This window comes from Oncorhynchus keta, chromosome 2 (genome assembly GCF_023373465.1).
Source record: "Oncorhynchus keta strain PuntledgeMale-10-30-2019 chromosome 2, Oket_V2, whole genome shotgun sequence".
NCBI lineage: Eukaryota > Metazoa > Chordata > Actinopteri > Salmoniformes > Salmonidae > Oncorhynchus > Oncorhynchus keta.
The window spans coordinates 19,151,230-19,171,034 of NC_068422.1; the positions used below are offsets into that span (position 1 = coordinate 19,151,230).

General features: G+C 41.4%; 1 protein-coding gene across 11 annotated transcripts; it reads left to right on the plus strand.

Annotated features, from left to right (window-relative positions):
- Window positions 1-1,393: 1,393 nt before the first annotated feature.
- Window positions 1,394-16,670, plus strand: exoc7 (exocyst complex component 7). 11 transcript variants are annotated; one of them, XR_008074117.1, is made up of 21 exons: window positions 1,394-1,594; window positions 1,983-2,048; window positions 2,231-2,415; window positions 2,809-2,914; window positions 3,107-3,329; window positions 4,904-5,071; window positions 6,263-6,274; window positions 7,648-7,740; window positions 8,372-8,440; window positions 8,962-9,107; window positions 9,695-9,847; window positions 10,011-10,109; window positions 10,298-10,360; window positions 10,495-10,561; window positions 11,956-12,015; window positions 12,578-12,698; window positions 14,645-14,740; window positions 14,898-14,961; window positions 15,266-15,456; window positions 15,569-15,610; window positions 15,809-15,913. XR_008074117.1 is itself a non-coding variant. In XM_035792158.1 (21 exons), the coding sequence occupies exons 1-21, from the start codon at window positions 1,427-1,429 to the stop codon at window positions 16,279-16,281; spliced, it is 2,238 nt and encodes a 745-aa protein (XP_035648051.1). In that variant the 5' UTR covers window positions 1,395-1,426; the 3' UTR covers window positions 16,282-16,670. The 11 variants fall into 11 exon arrangements, 10 of the variants coding, with proteins under 10 accessions (XP_035648110.1, XP_035648051.1, XP_052329269.1 ...); XM_035792158.1 differs by lacking the exon at window positions 15,266-15,456 and adding an exon at window positions 16,179-16,670 and having other exon boundaries at window positions 1,395-1,594; window positions 15,809-15,942; XM_052473309.1 differs by lacking the exons at window positions 6,263-6,274; window positions 15,266-15,456 and adding exons at window positions 11,418-11,456; window positions 16,179-16,670 and having other exon boundaries at window positions 1,395-1,594; window positions 15,809-15,942.
- Window positions 16,671-19,805: the final 3,135 nt, after the last annotated feature.

A 19,805-nucleotide genomic window follows, 5' to 3' on the forward strand; every position in this document is an offset into this window, starting at 1 on the left:
AGAACTTGTTCTCAACTAGCTTACCTGGTTATATAAAGGTGAAATAAAATAAATAAAAGTCCTGATTCTCCATCCATTTCCAGAAGTGTGCACTTGAAGGCTCCCTGACATACTTCGGGAGACGGATGGAGAATTGGGATGCAACGTGTCGGCCTTACTGAAATGGACAAGAACTGTCTGTATTTATTTAAATCAGGATTTTGTGTGCATATCTAATGTGTTTTTGTTTTGTGTGTTTTCTCTCTGACAGGCAATGACTAAACAAGAAGAGTCATAGAGAAGGGTGACTGCTCTCAGATTTTAACTTATGTTTGCATTATTTTGAATGCTACAGCATACCTAGAGTTTTACTAGAAACTAATGCAAAATAGAAACATTTTGTGACATTGCTTACCTTTGAAGAGTTTTCACATTATGATACCATTTAAAGTGAGAAAAATGATCATTTCTAGATAAGCCTGTGCTTTTCCACTGTAGCTATACTGACTCAAAGCCTTATCTGTTTTATTTGTTGTTTTACATATTATCCCTAGACTTTATACAATACAGTGAAATGTTGTTTCTGACTTGTATTATACAAACATTTTGCCTGTATAAAACTGATGGTTGTAAAGCAATATGGAAGATCAAGTTCATGTGTAAATAGTATGTTTATGTTTAAAAAAAAAGTGAGGCATATTTTTGCGGAAATACATTTATAACATTTCCAAAATGAGCTGTGTTTTTCTGGATTTACTTCATGAATTTCATTACTAAACTTTTAGGAATCTAAAATCTTTCATTTTAATTTGATGTGTGGGGTCAAAGAGTACACACAGGAACCCTTTGTTTTTACACTGATGCTACTCAATGTTTATTATATATGCATAGTCACTTTACCCCTACCTACAAATACAAATGACCTCGACTAACTTGTGCCCCGCACATTGACTCGGTACCGGTACCCCCTGTAATATTGTTATTTTATTGTGTTACTTATTTATTTTATTTTTTATTTATTTTATTTAGTAAATATTTTCTCGACTCTTTTTTCTTAACTGCATTGTTAGTTAAGGGCTTGTAAGTAAACATTTCATGGGTAAAGTTTACACCTGTTGTATTCGGCACATGTGAAGAAAAAAAATGATTTGATTACACCCCTCTGTTTCATAGTTTTACTCATGGGAACTCGATGGGAAGGTATTTTCATTAAATTAAATGATGTGGCATAATTGAATCAGTATTTTAAAAACTCATAAGCCTACTTACATCAGTGGTGCTTTGGTCATGTTATATTCAGTGCGCAATAAATATTAGAATCGACAGCGTCACCTTGTGGAACATTATTGCAACGTTTTCTGCCACAACAAAGATGGCCACTGTTCATGACTGATGTGAAGAAGACGGATACGGAAGCGAACTCGTTTTGATTGCCCCGCCCCAGCTGATGAGAATCTGGGGGTCATTGTTATTATTTTGTGGAATAGCTTTTGCTATTATATTTTCAATATTGGTGGCCTTTCTTCTGTATCTACGTTTGCCAAAAACACCCAGGATGATTCCGACCGAGGATGCGTCCGCGAGGAAGAGAGAGATAGAGGAGAAACTAAAGCAGGTCGGTTTCAGGAAATGGGAAGGGAAGGAAATGGGAGAAATCTCTAGCTAGCTAACTTTAGATAGCTAGAATTATTTACTAGCAAAGCGACATTTGACTTTGGCTACTACATGTTGTCCTCTCTATGCATGTTATAAGTGTAATTTGTTCAAATGAGTTTACAAGTGTACACTGCACAGTCATACCCGACTTGACCTGTCGTAACACAGCCACACAGAGGCGTTTTTCTTTGATCAGCGTTCTCAGACCGTTAACGTTACACTAGGAATGGTTGATAAGCAGATGTTCCAACAGAACCAAGCTAGGCTGTATTGTAGACATCCCTGTCACTATCCTGCATCTCGTGCCGCTGTTGTCATAATTCGTTCATTCCCTCTATGAGTAACAGGAACAGGAAACCCTGTCCTTCATCCGAGAGAATATGGAGAAGAGTGATCAGCTGACTAAAGGGATGGTATGTTGCAGGTTGACACTCATTTCCCACTCAATACAAAAGTAAATGGTTCCTTTCCAGACAACTATTTTTTGACATTCTCATAATCTGTACTGTACACTTGAAACCTGGGCCTAATAATTCCACATAAACTGTTATTTTACTGCTGACTCTTTCTGCAACCCACCACTGCTCCGATGCAGGTGTCCATCTTGTCATCGTTTGAGAGTCGTCTGATGCAGCTGGAGAACTCCATCATCCCAGTACACAAGCAGACAGAGAACCTACAGAGGCTTCAGGAGAATGTGGATAAGACCCTGTCCTGCATGGACCATGTCATCAGTTATTACCATGTAGCCAAGGACACCGACAAGATCATCAGAGAGGGGTGAGAGTCAGACAGGGCAGACAGAGAGAGAGAGACTGGCATCTATTTAGATAGACAGCTGCACGCTGTTAAATAAAATTAAAATAAATAAAATGTTCACGCAGTTTTATTGAGTGTAACGTTTTGACCCAAAAGTCGGCGTAAGGCTATTTTTGCATTATCGCGCTCTACTTAACTATTATCCTGTTATCCTTGGATTTAATCTTCCATGATATGACAGTCATCATATTTTATTCAGCATTGTCCTATTGCTTCCTGTGTTGGAGTAGAGAGTACTGTAAGCAGTGCTGTTAACTACTAGCTTTTAACTACTAGTGAACAGTCCAGGCAAAATGTCTTAGCTTGGGATAACAGACCAAAGCTGATACCTGGTGCTATGTTTCTATGTTCCAGGCCAACGGGTAGACTAGATGAGTACCTGGCCTGCATTGCCAAGATCCAGAAAGCTGTTGAGTACTTTCAGGACAACAACCCAGATAGCCCTGAGCTCAATACAGTGGTACAGTACTCAAATATCGGTCTCTCTCGCTCACTCTTGTTTTCTTGCTCTGTCTCTTTCTCTCTTCATTCCCTCTTTCATTCCCCCCTCTCTCTCTCACTCCCTCTAATCTCCTTCCTCACATCCTGTTATCAATAACAATACATTCTCAACATTAAATACTTACTTCGCTGTACTTTTTGCTATCTACAGAAAGCACGATTTGAGAAGGGTAAGGAGCTCCTGGAGGCTGAGTTCCGTGGTCTGCTGACCCGCTACAGTAAGCCTGTTCCTCCCATATTGATCCTGGATGCCATCACTGTAGATGAGGAGCTGGAGGTTCAGGAGGAGGTGACTCTAGAACACCTCCCTGAGGCCGTGCTACAGGATATCATCTGTATCTCTGGCTGGCTGGTGGAGTACGGACGCAACCAGGGTAGATCACCCACACTTTATACATTGTCACTGATCTCTGTCCCCAGTCATTTCTCCTTTAGCATAGTCCCTTGGAGTATGGACTCAACCAGGGTACTTGTACTGTACATGAAATGCACTCACTCTTCCATTGATGTCCATTTCATGTTTGAAGGTGTCATCGGTTTCTTTTCAAAGGATGCTGATTCTATTTTATAGTACATAAATCAAATCAAATGTCATTGGTCACATGGGCCGAATACAACTGGTGACCTTACAGTGAAATGCTTACTTACAAGCCCTAAACCAGTAATGCAGTTTTAAGAAAAATATTTTAAAAAAGAAAAGAAATTAAAGTAACAAATAATTAAAGAGCAGCAGTAAAATAACAATAGCGAGGCTATATACAGGGGTTACCGGTACAGAGTCATGTGGGGGGAATGTAAATAGTCTGGGTAGCCATTTGATTTGATTATTCAGGAGTCTTATGGCTTTGGGGTAGAAGCTGTTTAGAAGCCTCTTGGACCTAGACTTGGTGCTCCGTTACCGCTTGCCGTGCAGTAGCAGAGAGAACAGACTATGACTAGGGTGGCTGGGGTCTGACAATTTCTAGGTCCTTCCTCTGACACCGCCTGGTATAGAGGTCCTGGGTGGCAGGAAGCTCGGCCCCAGTGATGTACTGGGCCTTATGCATGACCCTCTGTAGTGCCTTGCGTTCGGAGGCTGAGCAGTTGCCATACCAGGCAGTAATGCAACCAATCAGGATCCTCTCAATGGTGCAGCTGTAGAACCTTTTGAGTATCTGGGGACCCATGACAAATCTTTTCAGTCTCCTGAGTGGGAATAGGTTTTGTCGTGCCCTCTTCAGGACTGTCTTGGTGTGCTTGCACAATGTCAGTTTGTTGGTGATGTGGACACCAAGGAACTTGAAACTCTCAACCTGCTCCATTACGTGTAGACTTAATACTATTATATAGATGTTATGTGGATTACGTGTTGAGGAGAGATAACAGGGCAATAGGAGATTGCAGTACAGGTCACTCAGATGAAGCCAGTGTCAATGAGGAGGATGAGGATTCAGTCAGCCAGCAGGAAGAGCAGTAGCAGGACGGTGGATAGGGTCAGATGAGATCCCTAACAGCATCAACCCATCTCACCCTCAGGAACCGTAAGTGGCAGAAACAGACTAGCTGCCCCTTCTCTCATGGTTAGTGCTATCCGGGATCCTTGGGACACCCCTACCATAAACCTAACCATACCCCTAACGTAACCCTAACCGTTTTCAACTTCAATGGGGGGAGGTCAGAGTTGGGACGTCCCAAGGATCCCGTTCAGCACACTACATGATAAGTTGAAAACCTTTTCCTTGCATTGGTGTACTCAGAACCTACCACACCCTTGTCAATTCCATAATTATGGGTTTTATGGTGGTTATCGTCCATTTTTGACCACTTCTTCTCTACCTCTGCAGACTTAATGATTATGTTCAACAGTTGTACTCAAAGCCTGCTCTTAACACAGATGTAGATTTCATAACCATATTTATGTATGATAGTTGTCCTCTCCTCTTGACCACATCTCCTCTCTGCTCTGCAGACTTTATGAATGTTTACTTCCAGATCCGCTCCAATCAGTTGGACCGCTCCATCAAGGGTTTGAAAGACCACTTCCGGAAGAGTTCTGCCTCTTCTGGCATCCTCTACTCACCAGCCGTTCAGACCAAACGCAAGGACACTCCCACTAAGAAGGCACCCAAGAGACCAGGTCAGTGCCCTGCTGCGGCCCGGTAACATTACACTCTGCCTCCATGATGATTCAACTATAGCTATAGTGTCACTATCACTCTCATCCGTATGCTAAAATAATACCCACCACAAACAGGTTCATATCTACCACAGGTTCACAGAATGCATTACTTCATCACAGTCACCACAAACAGGAATATACACTCTGAGTGTACAAAACATTATGAACAACTGCTCTTTCCATGACAGACTGACCAGGTGAATCCAGGTGAAAGCTATTGTCCCTTATTGATGTCACCTGTTAAATCCACCGTAGTAAGTGTAGATGGGGGAGGGGAGACAGGTGAAATAAGGAGTTGTAAACCTTGAGACAATTGAGACATGGAATGTGTGTGTGCCATTCAGAGGGTGAATGGGCAAGACAAAATATTGAAGTGCCTTTTGAACAGTGTATGGAAGTAGGTTCCAGGCATACCGGTTTGAGTGTGTCAAGAACTGCAGCATTGCTGGGTTTTTCTCTTCTTTAACAGTTTCCCGTGTACATAAAGAATGGTCCACCACCCAAAGGTCATCTAGCCAACTTGACACAACTGTGGGAAGCATTGGAGTCAACATCCCTGTGCATCCCTGTGGAACGCTTTTGACACATTGTAGAGTCCATGCCACAACGAATTGAGGCTCTTCTGAGGGCAAAAGAAGGTGCAACTCAATATTAGGAATGTGTTCCTAATGTTTGTACACTCAGTGTAGATATCAAAATAATCTTATCATACACTAATACAATTTTAGACAGCTCACACACTTAATAATGTCCCTCTGGTCTGAACATTCTGAATCAGATGATTGGTTGTAGTTCCCCCTCTTGCGTAATTCTATTCTGTTTTAAGTGTCCTCCAAATCACTGAGAGCATGATTCATCATTGTCTACACGACTACCGAGCTTCTCTAGCATCATCAGCCTTATTAATGGACGACAGTGTCCCTCACCACCCCTTCTATGATTACATCCCAAATGTGAACCCTATTCCCTATATAGTACACTGCTTTTGACCAGGGTCCATAGGTATGTAAGGAATAGGGTGCCATTTGGGACGTAGACTATATGTTCCTGTGATTTAGCCTTCTCTCTCCTTGTCATGACCCCGACTAACCCCTCTGCTTTCCTCTTGTTTTATAATCCTCATGTGTATTGTGATGATGGTGATGACAGTCTACATCCCAGGTAAAGAGAAAAGCTTTAGTGTGTCTCTCTATCGTCTCGTTACCATCTCTTGCTTCTGTTAACTGGATGCCACATTTCACCACAAACGAGGGTGCCGTAGTCAGTGACCAGAACACCGTGAAGTAGAATCATGCCATCTGATGTGGAAACAGTTATGCTACCACTCCCCTATTCAGCGTGATTGATAGTTTGTTGTTTTTGTCACTTAGGTTAGTTGGTCACCTCCAGTGGGGTTTCTTGATGTAGTTGGATACAGGAGGAAGAGGCAGACTTGACAGAAGCATCTTGCATGTCTTTATTTTGAACTCTCAGTTTTGTGGTTTCTTTGGTGTTTGCCAGGAGTGTTTGGGGTTTTGTCTGTATTGTGACTGCTCTGCAACCAATATAAAAAGTTATAAAGTATTTTAAGGTAGTGTATATTGACTTATATTGACTGACCTGAAAGCTAACATTTTCTCCATCAAAATCAGCCAATTGCAGAACATGGACATATTTATACCGCTTGATTTAGAAGTAATTTAACCACATGGCCTGCAACATCCGATAACTAAATGCTCCTATGCTATAACAATGCATTTGCTGCATGGCTTATATTCAATTCTATTATAATTGATCAAAAAAATTGCTCAGTAATAGCTTACGTTGCTAGAATTGAAAACATCATAGGCAAAGCATAGGTTGAGGAATGAGGATTGTTTCAGACATTTCTACGTAGATCTATTTTTGCATCATTATTTCTATTCTGTCTCCCACTTCATTGATATTACTAATAATGCATCAATTGCTTACTAACACACAAACCCAAGTCGTAATCGTGTACTGTTTTACTTGCTCTCTATTTGTTTGTATTAACTCAGGCTTTTGTATGAATCTATACGTCTATAAGATGTAAAACATATAACCATGTAACAATTTTACCAATGCTACGTTAATGTTATAACAGTAGTAGTGTGAGTGAATGTCCATAATAACAATGCTGAAATGAATGTATTGTTAATTCTGATGGCTGTTTTGTTTGTGTTTGTATAATGAACCTAACCTTTCCATTTTTTTTTTTTTTTTGTTACCTTGCTGGTGGAGTGTGCTTCGGCGCACCCCGTCATAGTGTGTTTATCTAGCTGTGCTGTAGTTCTACCTTGTAGTTGTATTTCTGTATTGTGTAGTAGCGGTGCTAGGCCACGGTTCCCATTGCCCCCCATCTCTTTTCACTCATGATTGGTGGTGGTGAAGGGATGTGGTGTTGGTGTATCTTCATCACACTTCCTAGCTCTCTTCCTCTCATCTCTCTTCCCCCGTTCCTACTTCGTTTCTCTATCTTCTTTTCTTCTCTGTGGACCCCTGGATTGTGTCTGTGTGTCACTCTGTGGGAGCAGGGACCATTCGCAAGGCTCAGAACCTTCTCAAACAGTACTCTCAGCATGGTCTGGATGGGAAAAAGGGGGGCTCTAACCTCACTCCTTTGGAAGGTAACGCACCCTGGCTTTGTTGTCTTCTCTTCGGTGTCTTTCTCTTTCTATCACTATGCCAGTGTACTGGGGTTACTGGTCTGTTGCTCTTGTCCAGGTTAACTTGTTGATTTTGTTAAACAACAGACACACAGGAACCTCTACAGAGTCACTGGCAGAGTCACGCTGCAAATAATTTAAAAGCTATGTTGTTTAATGAATACAAAATATAGTTGTAATTCAAATGTTTAATCTTCAGTGTAAGGTGAATGTCATAACTCCTTTTTAGCTAGCCTGAAATATACCACGTTGAAATGTAGTATTTGGTAATAGAAGTTTACTTGCAACACGTGTTAGAACTGCAGCAGGTCTAAACTGGTGTGACTTCTGGCTTTCAAAGTCATGTAAATCTGGTTCCTGTAAAAGCTATAACATCCACTAACTATCTCAGACACAGGTCAAACAAACTCACAAACCCACTGGTCCCCCTGACCTCCCCCTGCCCCCCAACAAGGGTGTTCTCTGCTTTCCCCGCTGGGTGCTTGGTGGTCAGTATATGTTTCTAGGCGAGTCCCAGGCTTACCACTTGGCCTATAGGCCCCAGGAGTGAGCCTGGTTCCATGACTATACCCCCCCTCCCCCCACCCATCAGGTCACGATCATGACCAGCGGGTCAAACACCAGTCAGACGCCCTGACCGACAAGCATGGGGCAGCAGCAGGTGAGTAAGGGGGAAGTTTGCTCCAAAATGTCCATATGGGGAACAAGACACCCACCAGTATTCAAGCCCGTGGGATGTGATACCAGGTTCAGCACACATCCATTGACAGCTATGGAAGCCAGTGGATATGTGCTGACAGTTAAAAAGTTAGCTATTGTTGTTTAAAAAACCTCATCAAATAGTAGTCAGTGGTTCCTTTCAGCTTATATACTGGTCAGGTAATGTCATTATATCAATGTGAAGTAAATTCTCCCCTACTGTCATTCTCCATTTTGCTTTTGAAATACAGTGAATATAATTTTGAACAAATACATGCCCAATATTTATCTCCCTTGGGGGAAAAAACACCATTCATGGAAGTAGCACATCAAGTAAGCATGCTGTAAATACACATATCTAAACAGTCATAATTCTCAGTCAGGATTGGATTGTTGGTATTATTGAAACCTGCCCAATGCCTCTGTTCCACCAAGTCTCATCTCCATCCTGTCCCCTAACTGACCTCACCATGTGCCCCTCAGGGAAGGATGATGTCCTGGACATAGAGATCGACTCTTACATCCACTGCATCAGTGCCTTTGTGAAGCTGGCCCAGAGTGAATACATCCTGCTCACAGAGATCATCCCTGAACACCACCAGAAGAAGACCTTTGACTCCCTCATACAGGTCAGGCCTCAGTCAGCCAAACCACAGGCCTTTATGACTCCCTCATACAGGTCAGGCTTCAGACAGGCAAGCCACAGGCCTTTATGACTCCCTCATACAGGTCAGGCCTTAGACAGGCAAGCCACAGGCCTTTATCGTTTCGGTTGCCTCTTTTTTTCATGTCAGATGAAGACAGTAATATCATAGCTTGCTTGCATAGAAGGTATGGTCAGGTCTCAACCAAAGACAGGTGAACAATTGGCATTTCTTACCCAGAAGAAGACTAATATAGCATGATCTATGGTCTCCTGAGTTTACTGTGTCTGTGCAAATAACAAGATTGTTTTCAAAGAGAATGTTGTCAAATCAAAGTTTATTGGCCTTATTCACATGATACAGGGTGTAAATGGAATGGTGAAATACTTACTTGCAAGCTCTCCTCAACAGTACAATACACGTTATCAAAATGGTAAAGAAATAAGTAATAAAAGTAGTAAAATAGGAATGTTGACAGAGGCGTGAAGTACCGGCTCTGATATTGGCTCTCTGATATAATGTACAGTGAAGCTGACTCCTCCTGATTCTCTGTCTGATCTCTTGTGTCTTAGGAAGCCCTGGACAACCTGATGCTGGAGGGTGACAACATAGTGGCGGCAGCACGGCGGGCCATCATGAGACACGACTACTCTGCTGTCCTCACCATCTTCCCCATCCTCAGGCACCTTAAACAGACCAAGCCAGACTTTGACTCCACGCTCCAGGTAATGTAACCTGCAGGCCTCACTTAAGCAGATGTATGAATTAACAATAAACCATCTGAAATGTAATGCCAAAGCCAATTTTACGTTGGACAACAAAAAGCTTTTTGAATTAAATTGTATTATGATCTAATTTCCCTTTTCCCTTCATGGTATATATCTACAGGGCACAGCTGCCAGTACCAAGAACAAGCTGCCTACCCTCATCACGTCCATGGAGACTATCGGAGCCAAAGCTCTGGAGGAGTTTGCAGACAGCATCAAGGTAAGAGCAACTACCCTCCACCGATCACTCCTTCGCTCTTTCAACCATACTATACACAGCTTGAACCCATTAACAAACTATTCCTAAACTATTTACAGTATAATATGTATGGACATTTTATTAGGACCAGCATCTCCTAGTGTTCTTGTAAGAGTGAAAAAATATTTTGTGTCTCTTTTCTATGACAGAATGACCCTGACAAGGAGTACAACATGCCTAAGGATGGAACTGTCCATGAGCTCACCAGCAATGTAAACCAGCACCCTCCATCTTGACATACAGTCTGGAGTTTATATAGTGGCATATGTTGCTGTTAGCCTCTCCATGTCACATACTGTCATCCCTTACATTATTCCTCACCCTGGTCTCTCTCTCTCTTCCCCAGGCCATCCTGTTCCTTCAGCAGCTGCTGGACTTCCAAGAGACAGCCGGAGCTATGCTTGCCTCTCAAGGTAGGGAGGGCTGAGTGGACTGTCCTGTCCAGGCATCCTATTCTCTATAAGGTCCACTGCTTTTGACCAGGGCCCATATGGCTCTGTTCAAACAGCGCACTATATAGGGAATAGGGTGCCTTTTGGGACGGACTCCGGGTCTGCTGTTAGTGTCCACCAGCTTCTGTCTGCCCATTGTTTGTCTGTTCTGAAACGGTAGTAGTAGACCATCCCATATTTGTCTGAGAATTCCCATGTATCCACCAACTGATGTTTGTAATAGAAACTAAACATCCTCCTTATCTCCAGTTACGTCACATCAGCATTTCTCTCCTCCAGAGTTCTTTCTGGCCCTTCTTCCTCTGTCTGTGTCTATAACTTCCTCTAATGTGTTGCTGACTTGAACTCATCTCTTCTTCACCTCTTCCTCACCATCGCTGCTGCACCGCCTTTCTCTGCCTCTAGAGGGAGCCCCTAGACACTCCATATACTGTACTATGGACAGGCTGTTCCCTTTCTAGGGACTATCTGGGTGACCATTTCTAACATCAATGACCACACATATCAGCATTTGAACCCTTTGAGAGGGTGAGATATGGACCGTCATAACAAGACCAATCATACTAGCAATGAGGATGAAAAGGGGCCCCCACTGTTCGGGTTAGTCCCTCTTGCCCCTCCTGCATCCCAGTACCGTGACCCTATACACTCACCCCATGCCCCTTACCCATAAACCACCATACTCTCTACCTATCGCTGTCTGGCTGTTAACAGTACTTTGCTTACTCTGCACTAACATATCTTTTCTAACCTTTTGCACTTTGCTTCTCTCATCTTTTCTGTCTCTCTCTTTTTTGCACTTGCCTCTGCCCTAAAGTACTGGGGGACACGTACAATATCCCTTTAGACCCCCGAGGTAAGCCAACACAAGACAGGTGCTTCACTACCAGAGGAGTAGGGAAGGACAGAGCCATTAATACGTTTCTAACTTTATGAATGGTCTCAGGTTTTTATCAACATGTTGTTTAGGATTTAGTTAATGGATGAGTAATGTTACACAAAACCCATTAACAGAAATACATCGATAGTATGTATGGGTAGTACTATTGCATCCTTATATGATTGTAAAGACTGTGGAACATGGATCATGCTATTGAGGTGCTTACAGTATTATGGAAATTGCGTTTTTCCAGCCAGTCACACTCTCCCATATATTTTACATTTAAATTGTAATTAAGCTTTCGCCTCTAATGAATTAAGTTATTCGAACAGGAATAAAAATGACTATAATTCAAATCCCAGGATTAACTGAAAGATGATATGATATTATATCCCAGTTGAGGGATTAGCAGTGACACAGTGGATTATGTAACTCAGTGATTATAGATATGTTAACACTGTTTTACAATCTGCAGAGACCAGTTCGTCAGCCAGCAGCTCTGAGTTCAGTAGGAGACTTCTCAGCACCTACATATGTAAGTTTAGGAAGTGAAAATGTGTATGTTAAAACGTTGTTGTTATAAAGAAAATCAAGAGCTTAATTAAAGGTAGACTTGGCGTTTTAATGTTGCCACGAGCAGCACTGCTCATATTGCGATTAACGCGATGCAAGATTTTGCTGTCACACAGAGTATCTGAGCATGTGCAAAGGTTCGCTTCACGCTGTTACAGGGTGGTTGCTACAGGACCAAAACAGGGGAGAAGTTTAACCTTCACCCTTCAACGCTCTTGGTTGTTGCGGAAATGAACTGCTGCTGTTTACATTGTATCTACGTCATCTCGCTGAGTCTACCTTTAAGTAAAGATACACGCTGTATGTAATCCATTTGTACAGTAGCTATATAAAGGACAGACCTTTGAATTGTTTTGGTCACATTATATAACTTTTCTCCAACACAAACGTCCCCTCAATGACAATAAAGTTGATCCTATATATCTTATATAACTAGATGATTAAAATGTGCAGTTGGAACCAACCAAGCACAGTTTACAAATGTCCTTGGCTCTGATTCTGAATCTGGTTTGCTTCTCTCTCAGGTAAAGTGTTGGGGAACTTGCAGCTGAATCTTCTCAGTAAATCCAAGGTGTACGAGGACTCTGCTCTGAGTGCCATCTTCCTCCACAACAACTACAACTACATCCTCAAGTCCCTGGAGAAGTAGGCCCCGATATCCCCTTATTATCCCACCAACGTGCCTGCACGACCTCACACACAAACCATTTCCATTGATATCTTTCAAAACTTTTAGTAACCCTATTGATATCAGCTACTCAAACATATACAGTGCCTTGCGAAAGTATTCGGCCCCCTTGAACTCTGCGACCTTTTGCCACATTTCAGGCTTCAAACATAAAGATATAAAACTGTATTTTTTAGTGAAGAATCAACAACAAGTGGGACACAATCATGAAGTGGAACGACATTTATTGGATATTTCAAACTTTTTTGACAAATCAAAAACTGAAAAATTGGGCGTGCAAAATTATTCAGCCCCCTTAAGTTAATACTTTGTAGCGCCACCTTTTGCTGTGATTACAGCTGTAAGTCGCTTGGGGTATGTCTCTATCAGTTTTTCACATCGAGAGACTGAATTTTTTCCCCATTCCTCCTTGCAAAACAGCTCGAGCTCAGTGAGGTTGGATGGAGAGCATTTGTGAACAGCAGTTTTCAGTTCTTTCCACAGATTCTCGATTGGATTCAGGTCTGGACTTTGACTTGGCCATTCTAACACCTGGATATGTTTATTTTTGAACCATTCCATTGTAGATTTTGCTTTATGTTTTGGATCATTGTCTTGTTGGAAGATAAATCTCCGTCCCAGTCTCAGGTCTTTTGCAGACTCCATCAGGTTTTCTTCCAGAATGGTCCTGTATTTGGCTCCATCCATCTTCCCATCAATTTTAACCATCTTCCCTGTCCCTGCTGAAGAAAAGCAGGCCCAAACCATGATGCTGCCACCACCATGTTTGACAGTGGGGATGGTGTGTTCAGGGTGATGAGCTGTGTTGCTTTTACGCCAGACATAACGTTTTGCATTGTTGCCAAAAAGTTCAATTTTGGTTTCATCTGACCAGAGCACCTTCTTCCACATGTTTGGTGTGTCTCCCAGGTGGCTTGTGGCAAACTTTAAACAACACTTTTTATGGATATCTTTAAGAAATGGCTTTCTTCTTGCCAATATACGACTGATTGTTGTCCTATGGACAGAGTCTCCCACCTCAGCTGTAGATCTCTGCAGTTCATCCAGAGTGATCATGGGCCTCTTGGCTGCATCTCTGATCAGTCTTCTCCTTGTATGAGCTGAAAGTTTAGAGGGACGGCCAGGTCTTGGTAGATTTGCAGTGGTCTGATACTCCTTCCGTTTCAATATTATCGCTTGCACAGTGCTCCTTGGGATGTTTAAAGCTTGGGAAATCTTTTTGTATCCAAATCCGGCTTTAAACTTCTTCACAACAGTATCTCGGACCTGCCTGCTGTGTTCCTTGTTCTTCATGATGCTCTCTGCGCTTTTAACGGACCTCTGAGACTATCACAGTGCAGGTGCATTTATACGGAGACTTGATTACACACAGGTGGATTGTATTTATCATCATTAGTCATTTAGGTCAACATTGGATCATTCAGAGATCCTCACTGAACTTCTGGAGAGAGTTTGCTGCACTGAAAGTAAAGGGGCTGAATAATTTTGCACGCCCAATTTTTCAGTTTTTGATTTGTTAAAAAAGTTTGAAATATCCAATAAATGTCGTTCCTCTTCATGATTGTGTCCCACTTGTTGTTGATTCTTCACAAAAAAATACAGTTTTATATCTTTGTTTGAAGCCTGAAATGTGGCAAAAGGTCGCAAAGTTCAAGGGGGCCGAATACTTTCGCACGGCACTGTGTGTATATATATATATATATATATATATATATATATATATATATAGCCTACAGTAAACACTAATCAACAAACGCATTGCCACGGCGCCAAACACCTTTTCTAATGCAGATGCTCAGGCAGAGAATTGATATACCATAAAGCAAGAATATACTTAGTCAAAGTCACGTGTTATTTTAACCATATTACCCTGTGTGTGTCCGTGTGTCGGTCCCTCCCTCAGGTCTGAGCTGATCCAGTTAGTGACAGTGACTCAGAAGAAGGCTGAGAGTTCATACAGAGAGCTGATAGAACAGCAGAAACAGATATACCAGCGCAGGTAAATACATAATGGGCTGAAGGGCATCTGGGTACACTCTCAATTAGATGTAGCTACAGCATGTTCCTGAGTCACTAGCTGGTCCCTGCACTACGTAAACTATCTCCTGTGATCTTACATAACATACTATTCTGTTGTTTGTCTTGCTTTTCTTTAGCTGGTACAAGGTCACAGAGCATATTACGGACCGGAACATGCCTGCCTTCCAACCAGGAACCAAGGTGTGACTGTTTACTTGATATGCGTATGTACACTGAGTGTACAAGACATGAACAGCTGCTCTTTCCACGATATACTGAATCCAGGTGAAAGCTATGATTGCCCTTATTGATGTCACTTGTTAAATCCACTTCGATCAGTGTAGATGAAGGGGAGGATAGAGGCTAAAGAAGGATTTATAAGCCTTAAAACAATTGAGACATGGATTGTGTATGTGTGCCAGTCAGAGGGGTATGGTAGTAGCTGCCAGGCACACCGGTTTGTTACAAGAACTGCAACTCTGCTGGGTTTTTCCACGCTCAACAGTTTCCCCATGTGTATCAAGAATGGTCCACCACCCAAAGGACATCCAGCCAACTTGACACATCTCTGGGAAGCATTAGAGTCAACATGGGCCAGCATTCCTGTGGAATGCTTTCAACACCTTGTAGAATCCATGCCCCGACGAATTGAGGCTGTTTTGAAGACAACTCAATGCAAGGAAGGATGTACACTCGGTGTGTATACAAAGCATACAGCCTTGTTTGCGATGCTTAGCTTGCTGTGCACATTTGCTATTTTATCTGTACATGTGAAGTAAATGGCCTTTCATATGTTCCCTCTAACCAGCTGAAAGACAAAGAGCGTCAGGTGATCAAAGACAAGTTTAAGGTAAGATAACCAACAGCATACAGGTAACACAAAACACATTCAATCCCTACCAAGGATATACTGAGGATTCAAGAGTGATGAATTGGATACTTTTTAAATGTGCCAACATATCAGTTAAAATACCTTCAATTTAATCTCAAGCTCCATGAACGTATGGTTTAAACGTATCCTTATGGACTGATCCCTTGCTATCTGTAGGGATTCAACGACGGTCTGGAGGAGCTCTGTAAGATCCAGAAGATGTGGGCCATCCCAGACAAGGAGCAGAGAGACACCATCCGCCACGCCCAGAGGAGAGTGGTATCCGAGGCCTACAGGGCCTTCCTACAGAGGTGAGTCTTAAGCACCACCACTACTGTGACATCTGTGTTATTCCTCCTCTCTCTCACATATTGTAAAGGATGGTAACCATTGTAACTTGTAGGAAATGTATTTATTTTCTGGGTTCGTCTTCTGTTAGTCAGAACCTCGCTAAAAGGGTTTCCTTTCTCTCCGCAGCTCAGTTAAGAAGGACGGCTGTAAGTTTACACAAAACATTGTTAATCATGAATGTTGAATTCCTTCACAGATACGCCAACATTTCGTTCACCAAAAATCCTGAGAAATACCACAAGTATCGTCCAGAGCAGGTGGAGGAGATGATCGAGAGGCTTTTTGATACCTCAGCCTAAGCCACGCCCATTGACCCCACCCGCAAAGTAACCATACCCCCAACCCTCATAACACTCAGCTCAACCTCCTGGGTCCCCTATGACTCGAGACTGTTCAGGAGGATGTAACGTTCACATAGAAATGCATTGTGTAGAACAGATATGATTGTCTGTCAGATAAAATAGGGAATTGTGTCATCTCTACTCATTCTATTTACATCTGCAACATTTGGAAAGTTTTACTGAATAAACCCCAGAGCTTCTGCCTCCCCTGAGACACCCATTGCCCTATGGGTGTCTCATACTTTATGCTCTTTTTTTATATAGTAAAGTATTTATATGTAATTTTCTTGTTCTCCAATCAATGAGCATCTGAATCTAATTAATAAAGCAAAGTCTGTGATTTGCGATGATGTTGTTATTGTTTTGTTGGTGGTGGGTAATGCAATTACATAACAGCACAGTAGCTACATATAATTGTCCAGTCAGTGTGTTGTGTACTAATAACTAATCTAATTGAAAAGGTATCAGATGTGAATAGAATTACCAGTTGTCACTTATTGTTGTCATTTATTCCAAATTATGGTTATTCTGGTGAAACTATTAGTTTAATCTTTGAAACCATTTGTTTCAAGGTATTAGCTTAATCTAGAATATATGTTCAGATTGGATGAATACAGCAATAATGCATGACAAGGATTGCGTGGTCGGATCTGTACATTTTATAAGATACTACTCTCCGACCACACCAAATCCTGAAATCATCAAAATGCTAATAATGTCGAGAGATAGCTAATGTTTGGATTGAGTCGACACATCAATTGTAGAACTTGGAGATAGATGCAATTGGAAGGTTGAGGAGTAGGATTATTGTTGGAAGGTTGAGTAAAATTATTGTTTGAAAGGTCAAAGCAATAGGAAGGCTGAGGAGTAGGATTATTGTTTGAAAGGTCAAAGCAATAGGAAGGTAGAGTAGTAGGATTATTGCTGGAAAAGTAGAAGCAGTAGGATTATTGTCTGAAAGGTAGATGCAATAGGAAGGTTGAGGAGTAGGATTATTGTCTGAAAGGTAGATGCAACAGGAAGGTATAGGAGTAGGATTATTGTCTGAAAGGTAGATGCAATAGGAAGGTTGAGGAGTAGGATTATTGTCTGAAAGGTAGATGCAACAGGAAGGTATAGGAGTAGGATTATTTTCTGAAAGGTAGATGCAATAGGAAGGTTGAGGAGTAGGATTATTGTCTGAAAGGTAGATGCAACAGGAAGGTATAGGAGTAGGATTATTGCTGGAAACTTGGCCTTATTATTCAGCTCCTCTACATTAATACTAATACCCAGCATTGTTTGCAAGTGTTTCTATTTACGTTTTAGTGATATATCCAGAGCAACATACAATTAGTGCATTCATCTTAAAATAGCTTGGTAAGAGATCACAACACAATCGTATCAAGTACATTCTCCCCCAGCAAAGTATTTATCAGCAAAGTCAGTGCTATTGGGAAAAGTTCGTTTTAATTTTTTTTATGTCAGTTCTTGAGGGGAGTTTGTGACAGAGTAGGCAATATCAATGGTCAGTCCAAGAGTTCAAGGTCTAATAGATTCCCTAATGAACGATAGAACAGGTTGGATATACAGTGCATTCGGAAAGTATTCAGACTAGAGGTCGACCGATTAATCGGAATGGCTGATTAATTAGGGTCGATTTCAAGTTTTCATAACAATCGGTAATCAGCATTTTTGGGCACCGATTATGGCTGATTACATTGCACCCCACGAGGAGACTACGTGGCAGGCTGACTAGCTGTTATGCGAGTGCAGCAAGGAGCCAAGGTAAGGTGCTAGCTAGAATTAAACTTATCTTATAAAAAGCAATCAATCTTAACATAATCACTGGTAAACTACACATGGTTGATGATATTACTAGTTTATCTAGCTTGTCCTGCGTTGCATATAATCGATGTGGTGCCTGTTAATTTATCATTGAATCACAGCCTTCTTCGCCAAACGGGTGACTTAACAAGCATTCGTGAAAAAAGCACTGTTGTTGCACCAATGTGTACCTAACCATAAACATCAATGCCTTTCTTAAAATCAATACACAAGTATATATTTTTAAACCTGCATATTTAGTTAATATTGCCTGCTAACATGAATTTCTTTTAACTAGGGACATTTTGTCACTTCTCTTGCGTTTTGTGCAAGCAGAGTCGGGGTATATGCAGCAGTTTGGGCTGCCTGGCTCGTTGCGAACTGTGTGAAGACCATTTCTTCCTAACAAAGGCCGTAATTAATTTGCCAGAATTTTACATAATTATGACATAACATTGAAGGTTGTGCAGCAATATTTAGACTTATGGATGCCACCCGTTAGATAAAATACGGAACGGTTCCGTATTTCACTGAAAGAATAAACGTTTTGTTTTCGAAATTATAGTTTCCGAATTTGACCATATTAATGACCTAAGGCTCGTATTTCTGTGTGTTATTATATTATAATTATGTCTATGATTTGATAGAGCAGTCTGACTGAGCGGTGGTAGGCAGCATCAGGCTCGAAAGCATTCATTCAATCAGCACTTTCCTGCATTTGCCAGCAGCTCTTCTCAAGTGCTTCAAGCATTGCGCTGTTCATTACTTCAAGCCTATCAACTCCCGAGATTAGGCTGTCAATACTAAAGTACCTAATAGAACATCCAATAGTCAAAGGTATATGAAATGAAAATGGTATAGAGAGAAATAGTCATAATAACTACAACCTAAACTTCTTACCTGGGAATATTGAAGACTCATGTTAAAAGGAACCACCAGCTTTCATATGTTCTCATGTTCTGAGCAAGGAACTTAAACGTTAGCTTTATTACATGGCACATATTGCACTTTTACTTTCTTCTCCAACACTTTGTTTTTGCATTATTTAAACCAAATTGATCATGTTTCATCATTTATTTGAGCGTAAATTGATTTTATTGATGTATTATATTAAGTTAAAGTAAGTGTTCATTCAGTATTGTTGTAATTGTCATTATTACAAAATATATATATATAAAAATCGTCCGATCAATCGGTATCGGCTTTTTTCGGTCCTCCAATAATCGGTATCGGCGTTGAAAAATCATAATCGGTCGACCTCTAATTCAGACCCCTTGACTTTTTCCACATTTTGTTATGTTACAGCCTTATTGTAAAATGTATGAAAAAAATCCTCATCACCATACAGTATGGTACAGTACACACCATACAGTACCTCATAATGACAAAGCAAAAACTGTTTTTTTTACATTTTTGCAAATGTATTAAATGAAGTGGGGTGGTGGCACCGGGATCCTCATCTCTCCCAAGTGGTCATTCTCTCTTTCTCCCCTTACCCATCTGTCTATCGCCTCCTTTGAATTCCATGCTGTCACAGTTACCAGCCCTTTCAAGCTTAACATCCTTATCATTTATCGCCCTCCAGGTTCCCTCGGAGAGTTTATCAATGAGCTTGATACCTTGATAAGCTCCTTTCCTGAGGACGGCTCACCTCTCACAGTGCTGGGCGACTTTAA